At 38.3% G+C, this 15,347-nt stretch overlaps 4 protein-coding genes across 8 annotated transcripts; 3 read left to right on the top strand and 1 right to left on the bottom strand.

Moving 5' to 3' along the window:
* The first annotated feature begins 212 nt into the window (after nt 1-212).
* On the top strand, nt 213-4,442 carry LOC108806676 (DNA ligase 1). The gene is made up of 17 exons (XM_018578847.2): nt 213-1,054; nt 1,128-1,244; nt 1,334-1,435; nt 1,522-1,638; nt 1,899-2,129; nt 2,220-2,314; nt 2,394-2,481; nt 2,674-2,805; nt 2,890-3,002; nt 3,091-3,192; nt 3,270-3,331; nt 3,406-3,477; nt 3,571-3,644; nt 3,727-3,783; nt 3,866-3,943; nt 4,040-4,117; nt 4,244-4,442. Exons 1-17 carry the CDS (start codon nt 287-289, stop codon nt 4,310-4,312), a joined length of 2,355 nt encoding a protein of 784 aa, XP_018434349.2. The 5' UTR covers nt 213-286; the 3' UTR covers nt 4,313-4,442.
* A 313-nt stretch (nt 4,443-4,755) lies between these two features.
* Nucleotides 4,756-7,292, top strand: LOC108806685 (uncharacterized). 2 transcript variants are annotated; one of them, XM_018578866.2, is made up of 10 exons: nt 4,756-4,913; nt 5,223-5,289; nt 5,393-5,458; nt 5,690-5,783; nt 5,920-6,036; nt 6,178-6,278; nt 6,372-6,446; nt 6,525-6,617; nt 6,702-7,022; nt 7,120-7,292. In XM_018578866.2, the coding sequence occupies exons 1-10, from the start codon at nt 4,900-4,902 to the stop codon at nt 7,129-7,131; spliced, it is 960 nt and encodes a 319-aa protein (XP_018434368.1). In that variant the 5' UTR covers nt 4,756-4,899; the 3' UTR covers nt 7,132-7,292. The 2 variants fall into 2 exon arrangements, with proteins under 2 accessions (XP_018434368.1, XP_056861244.1); XM_057005264.1 differs by lacking the exon at nt 4,756-4,913 and adding an exon at nt 4,948-5,119.
* Nucleotides 7,293-7,347: 55 nt separating this feature from the next.
* LOC108806705 (lactoylglutathione lyase) lies at nt 7,348-9,610 on the bottom strand. 4 transcript variants are annotated; one of them, XM_018578894.2, is made up of 9 exons: nt 9,499-9,610; nt 9,302-9,317; nt 9,081-9,200; nt 8,709-8,770; nt 8,502-8,562; nt 8,132-8,211; nt 7,978-8,048; nt 7,739-7,828; nt 7,348-7,641 (listed from the first exon to the last, which is right to left on the bottom strand). In XM_018578894.2, exons 3-9 carry the CDS (start codon nt 9,171-9,173, stop codon nt 7,541-7,543), a joined length of 558 nt encoding a protein of 185 aa, XP_018434396.1. In that variant the 5' UTR covers nt 9,174-9,200; nt 9,302-9,317; nt 9,499-9,610; the 3' UTR covers nt 7,348-7,540. The 4 variants fall into 4 exon arrangements, with proteins under 4 accessions (XP_018434396.1, XP_018434388.1, XP_018434404.1 ...); XM_018578886.2 differs by having other exon boundaries at nt 9,302-9,427; XM_018578902.2 differs by lacking the exon at nt 9,302-9,317.
* Nucleotides 9,611-13,372: 3,762 nt separating this feature from the next.
* LOC108853244 (high-affinity nitrate transporter 2.1-like) lies at nt 13,373-15,313 on the top strand. Its single transcript, XM_018626685.1, has 3 exons — nt 13,373-14,213; nt 14,351-14,466; nt 14,557-15,313. The coding sequence occupies exons 1-3, from the start codon at nt 13,404-13,406 to the stop codon at nt 15,221-15,223; spliced, it is 1,593 nt and encodes a 530-aa protein (XP_018482187.1). The 5' UTR covers nt 13,373-13,403; the 3' UTR covers nt 15,224-15,313.
* The last annotated feature ends 34 nt before the right edge of the window (nt 15,314-15,347 follow it).

Consider the following 15,347-nt stretch of genomic DNA (forward strand, 5'->3'; position numbering starts at 1 on the left):
TACCATCAAACATTGATTTGCAGATGATAACATGAGAACTATTTTAGAAAACCATGAGAATTAAACAATTTGAAATGGCTAGTATAAAAGTTATTTATCAATTAATAGTCCTAAGTTAATTAAAATCAAACTAGAAAGAGTTTTAGTAAGAAAAACCCAAATTAGTAAAAAAGAGAGCAGAGAAGCGGGGGGAACTTTGCCGCCATATTCCCCTTTCTTCGAGGTTCTCTCTAAAACCCTAACCCCCAAAAAACTCTCTCTTCCTCACTGTCTGTGTTTTTTTTTGATGTTAACGATTCGACCATCCAATTACTTCCGATGCATATCTTCTCTCTACACTAAATCCCTAGTTTCTCGATTCTCCTCCGTCTCGCTCTCCTTTAACCGTCCAATCTCCCACTCCCCCTTCACCTCGCCCCGCCGCAGAGCCATGTCCTCCTCTCGCCCCTCGGCATTCGACGCTCTCATGTCGAACGCTCGAGCATCCGCCGCCAAGAAGAAGACCCCCCAGACATCCTCCTCCAACCCGCCTCCCTCGCCGAACAAGAGAAAAATCGCGAAGACCGAAGACACCGATCCGCCCAAGACCGAGGACACGGGCTCCGATTCCGCGAAACCCGGATCGGATCCGACTCCAATCGCGGAGGATTCGAAGAAGGGGGCGAAAAAGTCCAGGACTTTGACCCAGACGGATAAGATCGAGTCGCTAAAAAGCAAAATCGCGTCGCTGAAGAAGAAGCCAGGGGAGTTCGATCCGGAGAGAGTGTCGTGCTGGGAGAAAGGGGAGAGAGTTCCGTTTCTGTTCGTCGCGTTGGCGTTCGATCTCATCTCAGCCGAGAGTGGTCGGATTGTGATCACCGACATTCTCTGTAACATGCTGAGAACTGTTATCGCTACGACTCCTGACGATTTGGTCGCTACTGTTTACCTCGCGGCGAACGAGATTGCTCCTGCGCACGAAGGGGTTGAGTTGGGGATTGGTGAAGGTTCTATTATCAAGGCGATATCTGAAGCTTTTGGTAGAACGGAGGCTCAGGTTAAGAAGCAAAACACGGTACGTTGTGATCTTCTTTTATAATTGTGTGGTGGAATGTATTTGATTTGAAGGTTATTTTTTTTTTGTATAGGAGCTTGGAGACTTGGGGCTTGTAGCAAAAGGAAGCCGTTCGTCTCAAACTATGATGTTCAAGCCAGAGGCATTGACTGTTGTCAAGGTTTTCAACACATTTAGACAAATCGCGAAGGTACTTTAAAGCATGGCAGCCTTTGAATGCTTGGAATTTAAGTTATGATTCGAGTGAGATTCAGTGAAACCTTATTTTGACTATGGCAGGAAAGTGGAAAAGATAGTACAGAAAAGAAGAAGGATCGAATGAAGGCACTCCTTGTGGCAGCAACAGACTGTGAACCTCTCTACTTAACTCGTTTACTTCAGGTATTCAAATTAAAAAAAAAACGTCATAATTTGTTCTGCTCATTTCTTTGGTTTCCTTGTTAAGCCCTGCTGAGTTCACCTTTCAGGCAAAATTGAGGTTAGGGTTTTCAAATCAGACTGTCTTAGCTGCTTTAGGGCAGGCAGCTGTTTATAATGAAGAGCACTCAAAGCCACCCCCTAATACCAAGTCTCCTTTAGAAGAGGTTTGCTTTCTCTATCAGTTTCTAATTTCTCATTTATATCAGAATCCATTCTTTGTTAGCTTTGTGAGAAGCAATTAAGCTTGTTGAACTACTATAAAGATGTTGTTTGTGGCTTTAGTCTTTCTGTGCTGCATTCTTCTAGAGGCCTCACAGTTTATCTCGTATGCATTTTTTTTGTTAAAAAGATATATTATAATGTGTTTAATGTTTCGTCATTTACATTTCTTTCCTCGATTGATCCTTCTACTTCTTTTTTGTAGGCTGCGAAGATTGTTAAACAAGTATTCACTGTACTTCCTGTATATGACATTATTGTTCCTGCTCTTTTAAATGGTGGTGTGTGGAATCTTCCTAAAACTTGTAACTTTACACTGGGTGTTCCAATCGGACCCATGCTTGCAAAACCAACAAAAGGTGTAGGTGAGATACTGAATAAATTCCAGGACACCGTTTTCACATGCGAATACAAATACGATGGAGAACGTGCACAGGTGATATATAACCCATGTATGCTATTCCTAGAGCGGAGTTATTTAAATATGCTGTTAAGGTTTGGCTTATCATCAGTTCAATTACTGCAGGTACATTGTATGGAGGATGGTACATTCGAGATATATAGTCGAAATGCTGAAAGAAACACTGGGAAGTACCCTGATGTTGCTGTTGCTTTGTCAAGGTATTAGACTTCTGGTGTAACATGTTGAAAACATTAGAAAGAGCCAATTTTCTAAAGTTAGTGAATCTTCACTATGCAGATTAAAGAAGCCTTCTGTGAAATCTTTTATTCTGGATTGTGAGGTTGTTGCTTTCGACAGGGAGAAAAAGAAGATTCTACCATTTCAGGTAACTCATAAGCGAATAGCAAGGTTCTGATATTCAAGTATGGTTGCAATCTTCAGTTATGTCTATTATTTTGAAGTATGCAATCCTAAAGATCTGGCTTGCTGGCTAGTTTAATTTACTTCACTATAAGCTAGCTACTTTAACTATATGGCCTGCTGGCTAGGTGTTTATAGTGCTTTTTTCCTTTTTCAGATTTTGAGCACTCGAGCCCGTAAAAATGTGAATGTCAATGATATCAAAGTTGGCGTATGTATCTTTGCTTTTGATATGTTATATCTAAATGGCCAGCAACTTATCCAGGAGAATCTTAATATTCGCCGAGAGGTGAGCCAGTAAAATCATTTTTTTTTCATGAAGTAGATGCGGTGCAAATATATGATCTTTGTATGTTCACCTTGCTTCTTGCAGAAACTATACGAGTCATTTGAGGAAGATCCTGGATATTTCCAGTTTGCAACAACTCTAACATCCAGCGATATTGATGAAATACAAAAGTTTCTAGATGCGTCCGTTGATATTGGGTATAGATCTCATACTTCTTTGAATCTCTAAGATGTGCAGTAATCTCTTTGTTGTTCCAGTTTTTCATCTATATATGTTCTATTGCAGATGTGAAGGGTTGATCATTAAAACATTGAATTCAGATGCTACCTATGAGCCTGCAAAGCGATCGAATAATTGGCTAAAACTGAAGAAAGACTATATGGACAGGTAAAATTCCTTCCTAAAACTTTTCTTTAAAATTGAAAATCTGAGTCCTTTACTGACCCGTAGGATTAAATATGCAGTATTGGGGACTCTGTGGATCTTGTACCAATTGCTGCTTTCCATGGACGTGGCAAACGCACAGGTCCAAAACCATTCAAACTATATGGGGTGACACATTTACCCCTTCAGGTTGTTAACAAAGCAACATGCTTGCAGGTGTCTTTGGTGCATTTTTGCTAGCTTGCTACGATCCTGACAAGGAAGAATTCCAGAGCATTTGTAAAATAGGTCAGTCTTATGCACCTTTGCATTTCATTTTGTTTTTGTATGTGTGCTATGTTTAGTTTCTCTAGTTTCTTATACGTTCTGGGCTACGAATAGGTACTGGATTTTCTGAAGCCGTACTTGAAGAGCGGTCTACCAGTCTTCGCTCTAGAGTGATTGCTACTCCGAAAGTAGGATTATTTCTCTGTTCTCTTTGGCTGCAATACCATACTTAAATAGTTGTTACTGATTGTAATGGTTTCAAATATCCAGCAATACTACCGAGTTGGAGACAGCCTCAATCCAGATGTTTGGTTCGAACCCACTGAGGTAGGGATTGTGTGTTTGCGTTGACAAATATCTGCGAAACCTGCGTTTTGTATAACGAATTCTATATGCCTTTTGCTTTAAGGTCTGGGAAGTAAAGGCAGCTGACTTGACAATTAGCCCTGTACATCGTGCAGCTACCGGCATTGTCGACCCTGATAAGGTTTTAACATTATCTGACTTTTTTTTTTTTTTTTTAATCTTTTGTTAGGATCTTATCTGATATTTGAGCTATTTGATTGAATGTTTCGATTAAAAGGGGATATCTCTACGGTTTCCTCGTTTACTCCGTGTACGAGAAGACAAGAAGCCAGAGGACGCAACATCATCTGAACAGGTGTGAAAGTCTCATCCTAACCACCACCAGTAAATGTTGTTATAGACAGATGATGAGACTGGTTTTGAAGTTCTTTTCTCTTTTTTTTTTTGTTTTTCATTTATCTCTCTGCATATTTTTTTTCAGATTGCTGATATGTACCAAGCTCAGAAACACAACCATCCGAGCAATGATGCCAAAGGTGAAGACGATTGAACAACTGTAGTCTGCTCTACGTAGCATATACGCACATCGTGTGTTTCAGTTTTTAATCTTTTAAGTGCTTTTGAAAAAACATATTTTTAGGGAAAAAATTAATGTGAGGTTCTGAATCGTTGCCACGTTACAGGCCCATTGTGACATGCTAGAACATAAATCAAATGTGCAAATAACTTGGTACATTCATCAACCACGCAACAGTGTACACTCCTGAGATGACTCTGGGATTATTTGACATCGCATCACTGAGTTGTCTGTGTTGTGCTCGACTGTGGAATAAGTTTACAGTAAAAACCGGACAATAGTAGCAAGATGGTAATCCCATGATTAGGCTATTTGGGCTAATTAAGCCCAATAAGCTTTTGTTTTTGGTCAAATAGTAGTAACAGGCCAAATAACATTTTTTCCAGGTCAGACAAGCCCAATAAACCTTAGTTTACACAGGTTCAAGAAGTGGTTTTCGTTTCCTTTTTCTCAACTGAAACTGAAGCGCCTTTACGAAAACACTCTCCCTGCCTCTCTGGTCTGGTCTGGAGAGCATCGATAACTAGCCGTAGTTTGTGCTTCGTCGGGCGGAAAAGCAAATGGATCCCGCCAGGTAGTCCACTTTTATAATCAAACTCCACTATATGGTCTATCATGATATATGTCAGTTTTGGTTTCATCATAATCTTCGCGGAAAAGAAAAAAAAAACAAATTTGGTTCTGGAACGATCATATTAGCTATATATATACTTCAGTTTGTCTGGTGGTTGTTTTCAAATTCGGACCTTTCTTACACAAGTTGAGATCTTATTGTTTCAGGTATAATCATTACTAGCTAGATTCTTGTCTAGATTCAGTTTATGTTCTGGTTTTCATATGGATAAGTTGAACACAAAATTTAACAATATTGATGTATTTCTAGGGTGAATTCTCCAAGCACGTGTACAGTAACCCTTGAGGTTTTGGGGCACAAATTAAGTTTTGCTCAGGTATGATGATGAATGACTCGTAGTATATATATTCCTTGAGTAAGATTTAAAGTTGATGTTTTTTTGCTCTTCCTAACGCTATGTTGTCATGATTACGTGGAAGGATCCAAACTCGAAGCATCTAGGAACAACCGTGTGGGATGCATCCATGGTGTTTGCCAAATATCTGGTATTATCCTTATCCCTAATGAAAGGATTTGCTATTTGATATTTATCAAAAAAAAAAAAAAGAGATTAAGTCCTTGGAGTGTGTGGTTTAGATTTTGTAGAAGTATAGGTCACACTTAATCAATAATTTATTGTACTCCGGTGATACTTTTGATAGGTTTGGTTTGTGATCTGGTTCTTTAAATGATCACAAACCTATTAAGCTTATAAGTTGTCTCGTCGAACATTTCAGGGGAAAAATTGCAGGAAGGGAAGGTTTAGTCCGTCTAAACTGAAAGGGAAACGTGTTATTGAGCTAGGAGCGGGTTGCGGCGTAGCTGGATTTGGTATGTATATTATACATGTATGTAATTGATATCTTCTTGAGGGTTCTCCTTTCTTATGTATGACTAGACTACATATCTGTTACAATGGAGAACATGGTTTGTGTCTTTTATGTGGATCTTGTGCATCATGTGTCAGCTTTGGCGATGCTGGGCAGTGATGTGGTTTCAACTGACCAGAAGGAGGTATTGCCACTGCTAAAGAGGAACGTAGAATGGAATACCTCCACAATCTTGCAGATGAACACTGGTTCAGGTTTGTTGTCAATAATGTCTTTTCTAAGTTTCCATCTCTCCTTTTTTTTGGTTTCTACCGCTTTTCTTCGTTTCGTTAGAATCTTGTCATGTCCAGTTACAAGAAACTATTGGATGGTTTCATTAGTTTCATTCCTTGTAGCATCATTTGGATCGCTCCGAGTTGCAGAACTTGACTGGGGAAATGAAGATCATATAAGGGCCGTTGAGCCGCCTTTTGATTACGTCATCGGAACTGATGTTGTAAGTTGATTAAAATCTTCGTAATGATTTGCCATAACACAGACTTGTTTCAGCCAAATGGAACGACTAACCTCACCTTATTTTGGTTAAAAGGTATACTCTGAGCAGCTTCTGGAGCCTCTGTTGCACACCATACTCTCGCTGTCAGGACCAAAGACAACAATTATGGTACGAATTATAATAATATGTGAGATTGGCTTAGTATTATCATTAAAATTGCAAGATGATTCGGTTGTTGTTTTCTAGTTGGGATATGAGATACGTTCGACGATCGTTCATGACAAAATGCTTCAGATGTGGAAAGACAACTTCGAAGTCAAAACCATACCAAGATCCAAGGTGAAAAGCAACACTGATTATAGTCTCTGTCTTAAGATAGGTGTAACTACATGACCGCTTATTATACTAAATTGAAATCTGCAGATGGATGGTGAATACCAAGACCCCAGCATTCATCTCTACCTCATGTCACAGAAATCTTCTGCGGAGAGCTCTGGAAACGCGGTCCAGGACGAAGCTGTTGTGGCTGATACGGCTGAAACAAAGTGTGAGAAGGAAGTTTCAACCGTAGATTCTTCTTCACCGAATCTGTTGGAAGAGGAAGACGTTGCTACACACCGTCCTAAACTTAGAGAAGATAGTTTGTTGATGAGACTACGAGACGGGAAGATGAGTGAATGGGAGATGAGAAGGTATGGTAAAGTTGCTGCACAGCTTCTCCGTGACGTTAAGATAGATGTTCAGGTGCGTATATACCAGTGTCTATACGATATCTGTCTGTCCTAAAGAAAAAAGAACTGAACTCTTACTTAAGTTGCTATTCGTTTATTTTTGTTCGTAGGTGAAAAAGTGACTCTGCATAAGCCGCCTTCAGAGGCTTGTTCCTCAAAATCTCAACCGTTTTTTGTTTTTACTTTTGGTATCATAGACAATGTATACAAGTGAATCCTCCTCCAGACTCTTTGCGTTTGCTTGTAATTCATGAACCGAGACAATGTATAATGGTTAAGTTCATTCTTGTACCAAATAACAACCAAAAATATATTAAGAAACAGATAACATTAACACATTGACATCAAACCAAACTGATTCTCATTGATAACAACTTATTTAACTCAACTCATTGTTAATATCAAGAAAAAGACGCATTGATAACGTAGTTTCTTTTATTCGTTGAGACAGGCAACATCTTTATTTGTATTCAAGATCAGGTGGAAGGAACACAAGAAGAAGACAAACAGCACACAATCTGTACTTCTTCCTCAGGCTGCGTTTCCGGCTGTTGTCCCGATAGTCTTGAGATCAAAGATCTCGATCCAGTAGCCATCAGGATCCTTTATGAAGGCTAAGTTCTTCATCTTTCCTGCCAGGTTCACATCGGATTTAAAAGAATAAGAACCAGCTTTCCCAAAACAGAGTCAAAATCTTTAATAGTTTCAGATGGTAATAGGGTAAAATACCATCGTTAGGTTTCTTGACAAACTCCACTCCGAGTTGTTCAAATCTCTCGCATGCCTTGTGCACATCATCAACTGTAACCCCAATATGCCCTGCAGCGCAAAAGCAGTGAAAAAAGTCTTTGTGTTAGGCTTATAACTGGTTCATATTTGATGATATGCAACATAGCCTTTGACCAGGGAACTAACCAAAAACTATTTAATTAGTGAATGTAGAGAATAAAAAGGTAGAGAGACTTTACCAAATCCTTTAGGTTCGGAGTTCCCATTATGATAACCTTTAAACTCGGGATCACTCTCTGTGCCCCAGTTGCTGAGAAGAGGTATATTCATATGTAAGGGAACGTCTAATGAAAGAAAAGAGAGAATGTAAAGGCAGTAACAAGTGCTTCTTACTGAGTCAGCTCAATCGTTGCTGGTCGACCAAAGGTCCAAACCGTTCTCTCAGTTGGATCCGTTGGAGCTGTTGAAGTATCCTGCTCCACAGTAAATTAGTCAAACAAACTCAGCTTACTGCTCTCTACTAAAACCAGTAAGGATTTAAAGCACCCAGGAGAATTATCTATATTCGTCTAATGGACGCAGAACAAGAAACCAAAATAACTGTAAACCCATTTAACTTGGCTTCACTTTTACAACAAATTCTGATTAAGCATATTGATCCATATCGATTCATGATGCAAATTACAAAGTTCTATACTTTGTTTCTATTAAGATCCACTCTAGCTTGGTGAATAGTTAACAGGTCACAGAACAAATCTTTTACCTCGTAGCCCACGAAGTACAAGCTGAATTTCATCTCAGAGAAATCTAGCCTCTTCAGCAATCTGGCAAAAAGAAATATAGAACAGTCCATAAGCATTAAGAACATAAGAGTTCTTTTGTTTCCCTGAGGACTTAAGGTTAACAAAACAAAAGAAAGTATATGCATTTGTAACTTAAAGAGAGAAGAGGTGAAAAAAAAAAAACTTACGACATTCCGAGGACACGTGAGTAAAAGTCAAGACTAGCTTTAGGGTCCTTCACTCGAAACATCTGAAAAAAAAATGGCACAGTGGAACAATATCAATTGTTGAAGTACCAAGACGGACTACTACTACAAACTTTGTTCGATGTCCTTCTGTAAATAGTAGTAATCATAGTTCCATCCCATAAATTAATAGAGTGAAGATGGTATTGTAGATATCTCTTTCAAACATGTTTCATCAAATAAACGTTCACAGAGCACATGTATTAAACAAGCTATCAAACATGTATCCAAGCACCTAAGATCCCCCCCCCCCCCCCCCAAAAAGATGCAACCTTTTCGATTCTAATTAAGGGATTAGAAGCAGAGGAAGCTTACAGTCTGCTGCATGATATACCCTTTGGTAGCCTCATCACGAACCGTTGACAAGCCAGGATTGTTTGCTGGTGATTCCTTCGCTTCCGACGCCATTGAGAACACACGAAGCTGATCAAATCTCTACAAAACAAAACCAAACAGAACCCAAATGACTTAACAAACAACACACACACAGTCACATCCAAGAAAAGAGATTTCCTAATAGAAAAAAAAGCGTAAACCTTTGGCCTCAGGGCTCTGTTGCAAGGGCAATTGATGTAAGAAAAAGGTTTAACGAAGCGGGTTAGAGGCGCAAATCGAGATATAGCACTGGCTATTGAGTACGAACCCATTTACGTTTTCCTTTGCTTTTTCAATTCGTGCCACAGAAATTATTAGAGGAAAAAAAAATATGAAAAAGGAGAGATTTTTTTATTACCGATGTACGATGAACCGACCGAGAGCTGTGTCTGTGTCTGTGTCTGTGTCTGTGACTGGAGGAGAGTGGCTTTGGTAAATAGACTCGGTCTGCTCTAATGCGTTTTGTGTCCAGAGACTACGGGATTAGTTACAAAAACGACGTCGTGGCGTGTAAATAGATTTTTACAAGGGCTTTCGTATTGATTTTACGTAATAACAGAATATTACAAGCCCATAAGGCTGTAGTGTTTAGAGCAAAGGCCCAGTTGATTAGCCTGATAACAATTGTACAGTCCGAAAGATCTTAGTTGAACCAATTTGAAATTCAACCATTACTACTAGGTTGAAGACGTTTATATTAAGCCATCTAAAAAAAAATAACTCATACGTTTATCATTACGTTTTCCTGATAGTAATGGCTGTAATTTTTCTTGATAAAAATCAAATCATACGTTATCATTACGTTTTTCTTTTCAACATTACGGTGTTGTGATTACGTTAGATAAATAAACCAGTTTGGATTGAAGTGAAAACTTTAACCTATGTACTTTACCGGCCAGAAAATTTGACCTATACATATATATAGCCAGGGCCGGTCCAGAGGGGAAGCCACCCAAGCCGTGGATTAGGACATCCAAATTAATGGGCATATTTTTTGAAAAAAAATCTTATTAGTATTTATAAATGAATAAATTTTTGTAGAGAGATTTTCAAGATCGATTATCTCAATACACTCATGAATCAAGTTCTACTTCCCTTGAATCGAGATTTGAATAATTCCAAAGATATGAAAAAACTTTTGGATTTTTTTTGCTTTTAAAAAAGTAACAAATGCAAGTGATGATACATTGATGGTATTAATCTTGAATTTATAATTTTTTTAAGGAGTGGTACTCATTCAGACATAGCTGTTATGTTTTTTTTTATGGAAATAAAGATTCTTCGAAAATCAATACCCAAAAAGTTCGAAAACCTATTGAAGTGTTTGATTTTCTGAAAAAAGAGAGAATTGCTATCAAAATATTCTTAACGCATATTATTGAACATTCCGGTAACGATTACCACAACTGAATGTTGGTTATTATATCAATTGAAACGAAAATGGTTGAAATACTTGATTCTATAAGTTTAATGGATAATTTTGTAAGAAAAAAATGTAAAAATATCTATATTTTGACGATAAGTGTTCGTAATATCACCATTTTTTTATAAATAGACTATAGACTTTGATTTAAGTTGTTTTTAATACTGTTTTGTGATTTTGATAAAATTTATATAAGGGCATAATTCAAAATTTTGGATTGGGACATTATAAAAAATTAGTCCGGCACTGTATATAGCGTATTGTATTCGTGATCCACCAATATTTTCTCATAATCAGATTATATAAACGCAAAGTTTTAAATCTGCCCCGGCGTTTCCAGACTTTAAATGTTAACTTGGACTTCATATTTTTTTAATTAGTGGTTTAAAGTTTGAATAATACGATCAAATTGATTTGACAGCATCTGAAAGTTGAAAACTATCTCCAACATATTAGTATATTATATAACAGTGACATCATCAAAAAGTTGACTTTGCAAATTTGGACAGCGAATTATTGTCTTTTCTCAGACCTCAACAGGCCTCAACACAGGGAACAGCGGGAACGTCAGCAAGATTGGTTTATACAAGTACCAATAATATGGTACGGCAACTTTGGTCACATGCACATATATTATCTACACGTAAATCAGCTCCTTGTCCTCTACCAAGTACCTATAGTATATTTTGGTTATGGATTAGTACAATATAGGCATGTCTACCTATCAATTCGCCGGGGTCGGTTTGAACCTTTATACGTACATAAATTCAAAACCAATTTTAATTAAGTATTAGCTAAAATTAGGGTGGGCACTTTATCCGATATCCGAAGTGGCACCCGAACCCGACCTGAAAAATCCGAACCGAAGTAGTAAAATACCCGAACGGATATTAAGTTAGGAGAGATTGGATATCCGAACCCGAACGGATAATACCCGAACCCGAATGGATATCCGAAAATAACCGAACATAGGTATACTTACCCTTATATTTCTAGTTTACATCTCTCATTTTATTTAAAATATTTATATTGATGTTAGACATACTTTAAAATCATATAGTATATATATAATTATGGAGAAAATAATTTGATATTCATTTAAAATGCATGTTAAACTTTTTATTTCATATATTAACCAAAGTTACATCCAAATTTTAAAAACAATAGCCAAATTAATATTTTTATTTTGGAAATGTTATCTTCAAATCTATTAATCATTCAATCGAAAAAAAACCAGTTAAGTAAAATCTATATTTTTAAAAAGAAAATTTTATTTTTATTTCTTTTAAAATCTAAATATCCGAACCCGATCTAAAATAACCGAACCCGAACTAAAAATACCCGAACCCGATTCGAAGTTCAGAAATACCCGAACGGGTATTATACTCCTATACCGAAATACCCGAAAATCCGAAATACCCGATCCAAACCTGAACGGGTACCCGAACGCCCACCCCTAGCTAAAATGACTAGGAATTAAAAAAAAAGTTCTAACTCTATGTAAGAATTATTTAAATTATATTTATGGGTTTTGTCTTCGTTTTTTCTCTCTCCAAACAAGCTAAACATGTTTTAATTTGGGGATTCTTTCATCTGACTGGTTAAAATGCATGCATATTAACTGTCCCTTATTCTACGTAAGTATGAGTCTAATGGTATAGGGTGTAAAACTGGTAATGCCTATCAAATTATATTACATGGTATAGATGGTTGTGCACTTGGGCTTAGAATCATAAGTCATGTGATATATATATATAGATAGATATTATGTACGTATGATAATCCATAAATATTACTATTATGTACGTATGATAATCAAGCTTGTTTACCATGTAATATATACGTACATATATATAGATAGATATTATGTACGTATGATAATCCAGTTTGAAATATTACTATTAAGTGATCGTATTGAAAGTTAAGAGACAACTAATATGCATCTAAGGCCATGATAAATTCGATCGTCGGAGAGACATCAATTATATTACTCAATAAATCATAATTATTCATATTCTTGATAACATTCGATATAGACACTTTTTTTTCTTGATAACATACGATATAGACAGTTACATTGTTACCCTTCGAATTATTAGTCTAACTGCATAATTAATATAGAGAATTACAATGACAGCACTTCATTATAATGATTAGAAATGTAGATTTAATGGTAGCGTGATGCCAATGTGCTTGTTCCCATTCCGAGAGAGTGCCAGCTTTATATTGAATGTCCAGACTGAAACAAAAATAGTCATTGAAACAAGTGGAAACTTGTTTTGACACCACCTGCATAAAAAGTCTCCAAATTCACAAGGCGTATTAAAAGTGTTAGGATTTAAGTCACACGAACTAACAAAAGGTCTCATACATAATCTTACAATATTGTTGAAAAACCGTACAGAGAGTAATAAAGCCTCTCGAATTTTAACTCCAACCTCAACTATCCACGAACCTTTCGATCCTAAATTACATATGTTAATAATTGAATGTCTGAAAGTTTCGATTGTTAATGTGTTATATTTTATTTAGACATGTCAAAAGAATTCCACATGTACAATGACTTATGAACCAGAAAAGAAGGAGAGTTGTCATTTGAGAAATAGACAACCTTTCGGATAAGCGAGGGGACTAGGCAATAGATTCCTCCAAATAATACCTTAAAATTGTTGTCGTAAAAATAATTTTTTAAAAAGAAATAATAATTTGTTAGCTAGCCGTTGAGAATCTCCAAAGAATGCATTTTCAAATATGAATCCTATATAAGCCCTCTTGTAATCCCTAGACATCAATAAACACAAACTTGAATCAAATATTAACTTGTAAAGGAACTTAGACCAATGGGGGATTCTACTGGCGAGCCGGGAAGCTCCATGCATGGAGTCACTGGTAGAGAACAAACTTTTGCTTTCTCGGTGGCTTCACCTATTGTCCCAACGGACAAGACAGCAAAGTTCGACCTGCCGGTGGACTCGGAACATAAGGCAACGGTTTTCAAGCTCTTCTCCTTCGCCAAACCCCACATGAGAACGTTCCATCTCTCGTGGATCTCTTTCTCCACATGTTTCGTCTCGACATTCGCAGCTGCACCACTTGTCCCAATCATCCGTGAGAATCTCAACCTCACCAAACAAGACATTGGAAACGCCGGAGTTGCCTCGGTCTCGGGAAGTATCTTCTCTAGGCTAGTGATGGGAGCCGTGTGTGATCTCTTGGGTCCACGTTACGGCTGTGCCTTCCTTGTGATGCTTTCCGCTCCAACGGTGTTCTCGATGAGCTTCGTGCATGATGCCGGAGGCTTTATAACGGTGAGGTTCATGATTGGTTTCTGCCTGGCGACGTTTGTGTCTTGTCAATACTGGATGAGCACCATGTTCAATAGTCAGATCATCGGTCTTGTGAACGGGACAGCCGCAGGATGGGGAAACATGGGTGGAGGCATAACACAGTTGCTCATGCCGCTTGTGTATGAAATCATAAGGCGTTGTGGTGCGACAGCGTTCACGGCCTGGAGGATTGCCTTCTTTGTCCCTGGTTGGTTACACATCATCATGGGAGTCTTGGTGCTCAATCTAGGTCAAGATCTTCCTGATGGCAACCGAAGTGCCTTGGAGAAAAAGGGAGAAGTTGCCAAAGACAAATTTGGAAAGGTAAACTGTATACATATGTGAATATGTTATCGTTGAGAGCTAGATGATTAAAGTTTGTAACATATGTATATACCTTTGACTTATTTAGCAAAGAAAAAAAATGTTTTTAACTCTTAATTTTGTATTAAATGGTGTAGATTATGTGGTACGCTGTTACAAACTACAGGACCTGGATCTTTGTCCTTCTCTATGGATATTCCATGGGAGTTGAGTTGACCACTGACAATGTTATCGCCGAGTACTTTTTTGACAGGTTTAGTTTTGATTTAAAACCGAATAAAATACAGTTTGGTTTAGTACGTTTGCATGACCTAAGAATAAACATGTACATGGTTTTGTTTAGGTTTCACTTGAAGCTCCACACAGCTGGAATCATAGCAGCATGTTTCGGTATGGCCAATTTCTTTGCTCGTCCAGCAGGAGGCTATGCGTCTGACCTTGCAGCCAGGTACTTCGGTATGAGAGGACGGTTGTGGGCGTTGTGGATCATTCAAACGGCCGGTGGTCTCTTCTGTGTGTGGCTCGGTCGTGCAAACACCCTGGTCACTGCTGTTGTAGCTATGATCCTCTTCTCTTTAGGAGCACAAGCCGCTTGCGGAGCCACGTTTGCAATCGTTCCCTTTGTTTCTCGGCGAGCCCTTGGTATCATCTCTGGTCTAACCGGAGCTGGAGGCAACTTTGGGTCAGGGCTCACACAGCTCATCTTCTTCTCGACCTCAAGGTTCACGACCGAACAAGGGATAACATGGATGGGAGTGATGATAGCTGCTTGCACGTTGCCTGTGACTTTAATCCACTTCCCTCAATGGGGAAGCATGTTCTTGCCTCCCTCCGGAGATCCAGTCAAAGGTACGGAGGAGCACTACTATGCTTCGGAGTGGAATGAGCAGGAGAGGGAGAAGAACATGCATCAAGGGAGCCTCCGGTTTGCTGAGAACGCCAAGTCTGAAGGCGGCCGCCGTGTCCGTTCTGGTGCTACGCCGCCTGGGAACACACCCAACAATGTCTGATCACACCAATGATCTGTCAAGAAAATCAATAATTTCACTATTGTTAAATGGAAATAAACAGTGGAAAGTAAAAACCTATTTCTTTCTTTATATGCTTTTATACTGCGTTTTGCCTTTTGTTATG

Source organism: Raphanus sativus, chromosome 1 (genome assembly GCF_000801105.2).
Source record: "Raphanus sativus cultivar WK10039 chromosome 1, ASM80110v3, whole genome shotgun sequence".
Taxonomy (NCBI): Eukaryota; Viridiplantae; Streptophyta; class Magnoliopsida; order Brassicales; family Brassicaceae; genus Raphanus; species Raphanus sativus.

What these genes read in the sequence shown, in the direction of transcription:
- LOC108806676 (XM_018578847.2), top strand. Translation starts at nt 287, where the DNA reads ATGTTAACGATTCGACCATCCAATTACTTCCGATGCATATCTTCTCTC. An exon ending in CATTTAGACAAATCGCGAAG is followed by an intron (nt 1,245 to 1,333) that starts GTACTTTAAAGC and finishes TGACTATGGCAG; the next exon opens with GAAAGTGGAAAAGATAGTAC. An exon ending in ACGCAACATCATCTGAACAG is followed by an intron (nt 4,118 to 4,243) that starts GTGTGAAAGTCT and finishes ATTTTTTTTCAG; the next exon opens with ATTGCTGATATGTACCAAGC.
- LOC108806685 (XM_018578866.2), top strand. An exon ending in TGGTGTTTGCCAAATATCTG is followed by an intron (nt 5,459 to 5,689) that starts GTATTATCCTTA and finishes CGAACATTTCAG; the next exon opens with GGGAAAAATTGCAGGAAGGG. An exon ending in GACCAAAGACAACAATTATG is followed by an intron (nt 6,447 to 6,524) that starts GTACGAATTATA and finishes GTTGTTTTCTAG; the next exon opens with TTGGGATATGAGATACGTTC.
- LOC108806705 (XM_018578886.2), bottom strand. Translation starts at nt 9,412, where the DNA reads ATGGGTTCGTACTCAATAGCCAGTGCTATATCTCGATTTGCGCCTCTA. An exon ending in ACAGAGCCCTGAGGCCAAAG is followed by an intron (nt 9,201 to 9,301) that starts GTTTACGCTTTT and finishes TTTGTTTTGTAG; the next exon opens with AGATTTGATCAGCTTCGTGT. An exon ending in TGTACTTCGTGGGCTACGAG is followed by an intron (nt 8,212 to 8,501) that starts GTAAAAGATTTG and finishes ACTGTGGAGCAG; the next exon opens with GATACTTCAACAGCTCCAAC.
- LOC108853244 (XM_018626685.1), top strand. Translation starts at nt 13,404, where the DNA reads ATGGGGGATTCTACTGGCGAGCCGGGAAGCTCCATGCATGGAGTCACT. An exon ending in CCAAAGACAAATTTGGAAAG is followed by an intron (nt 14,214 to 14,350) that starts GTAAACTGTATA and finishes TAAATGGTGTAG; the next exon opens with ATTATGTGGTACGCTGTTAC. An exon ending in GCCGAGTACTTTTTTGACAG is followed by an intron (nt 14,467 to 14,556) that starts GTTTAGTTTTGA and finishes GGTTTTGTTTAG; the next exon opens with GTTTCACTTGAAGCTCCACA.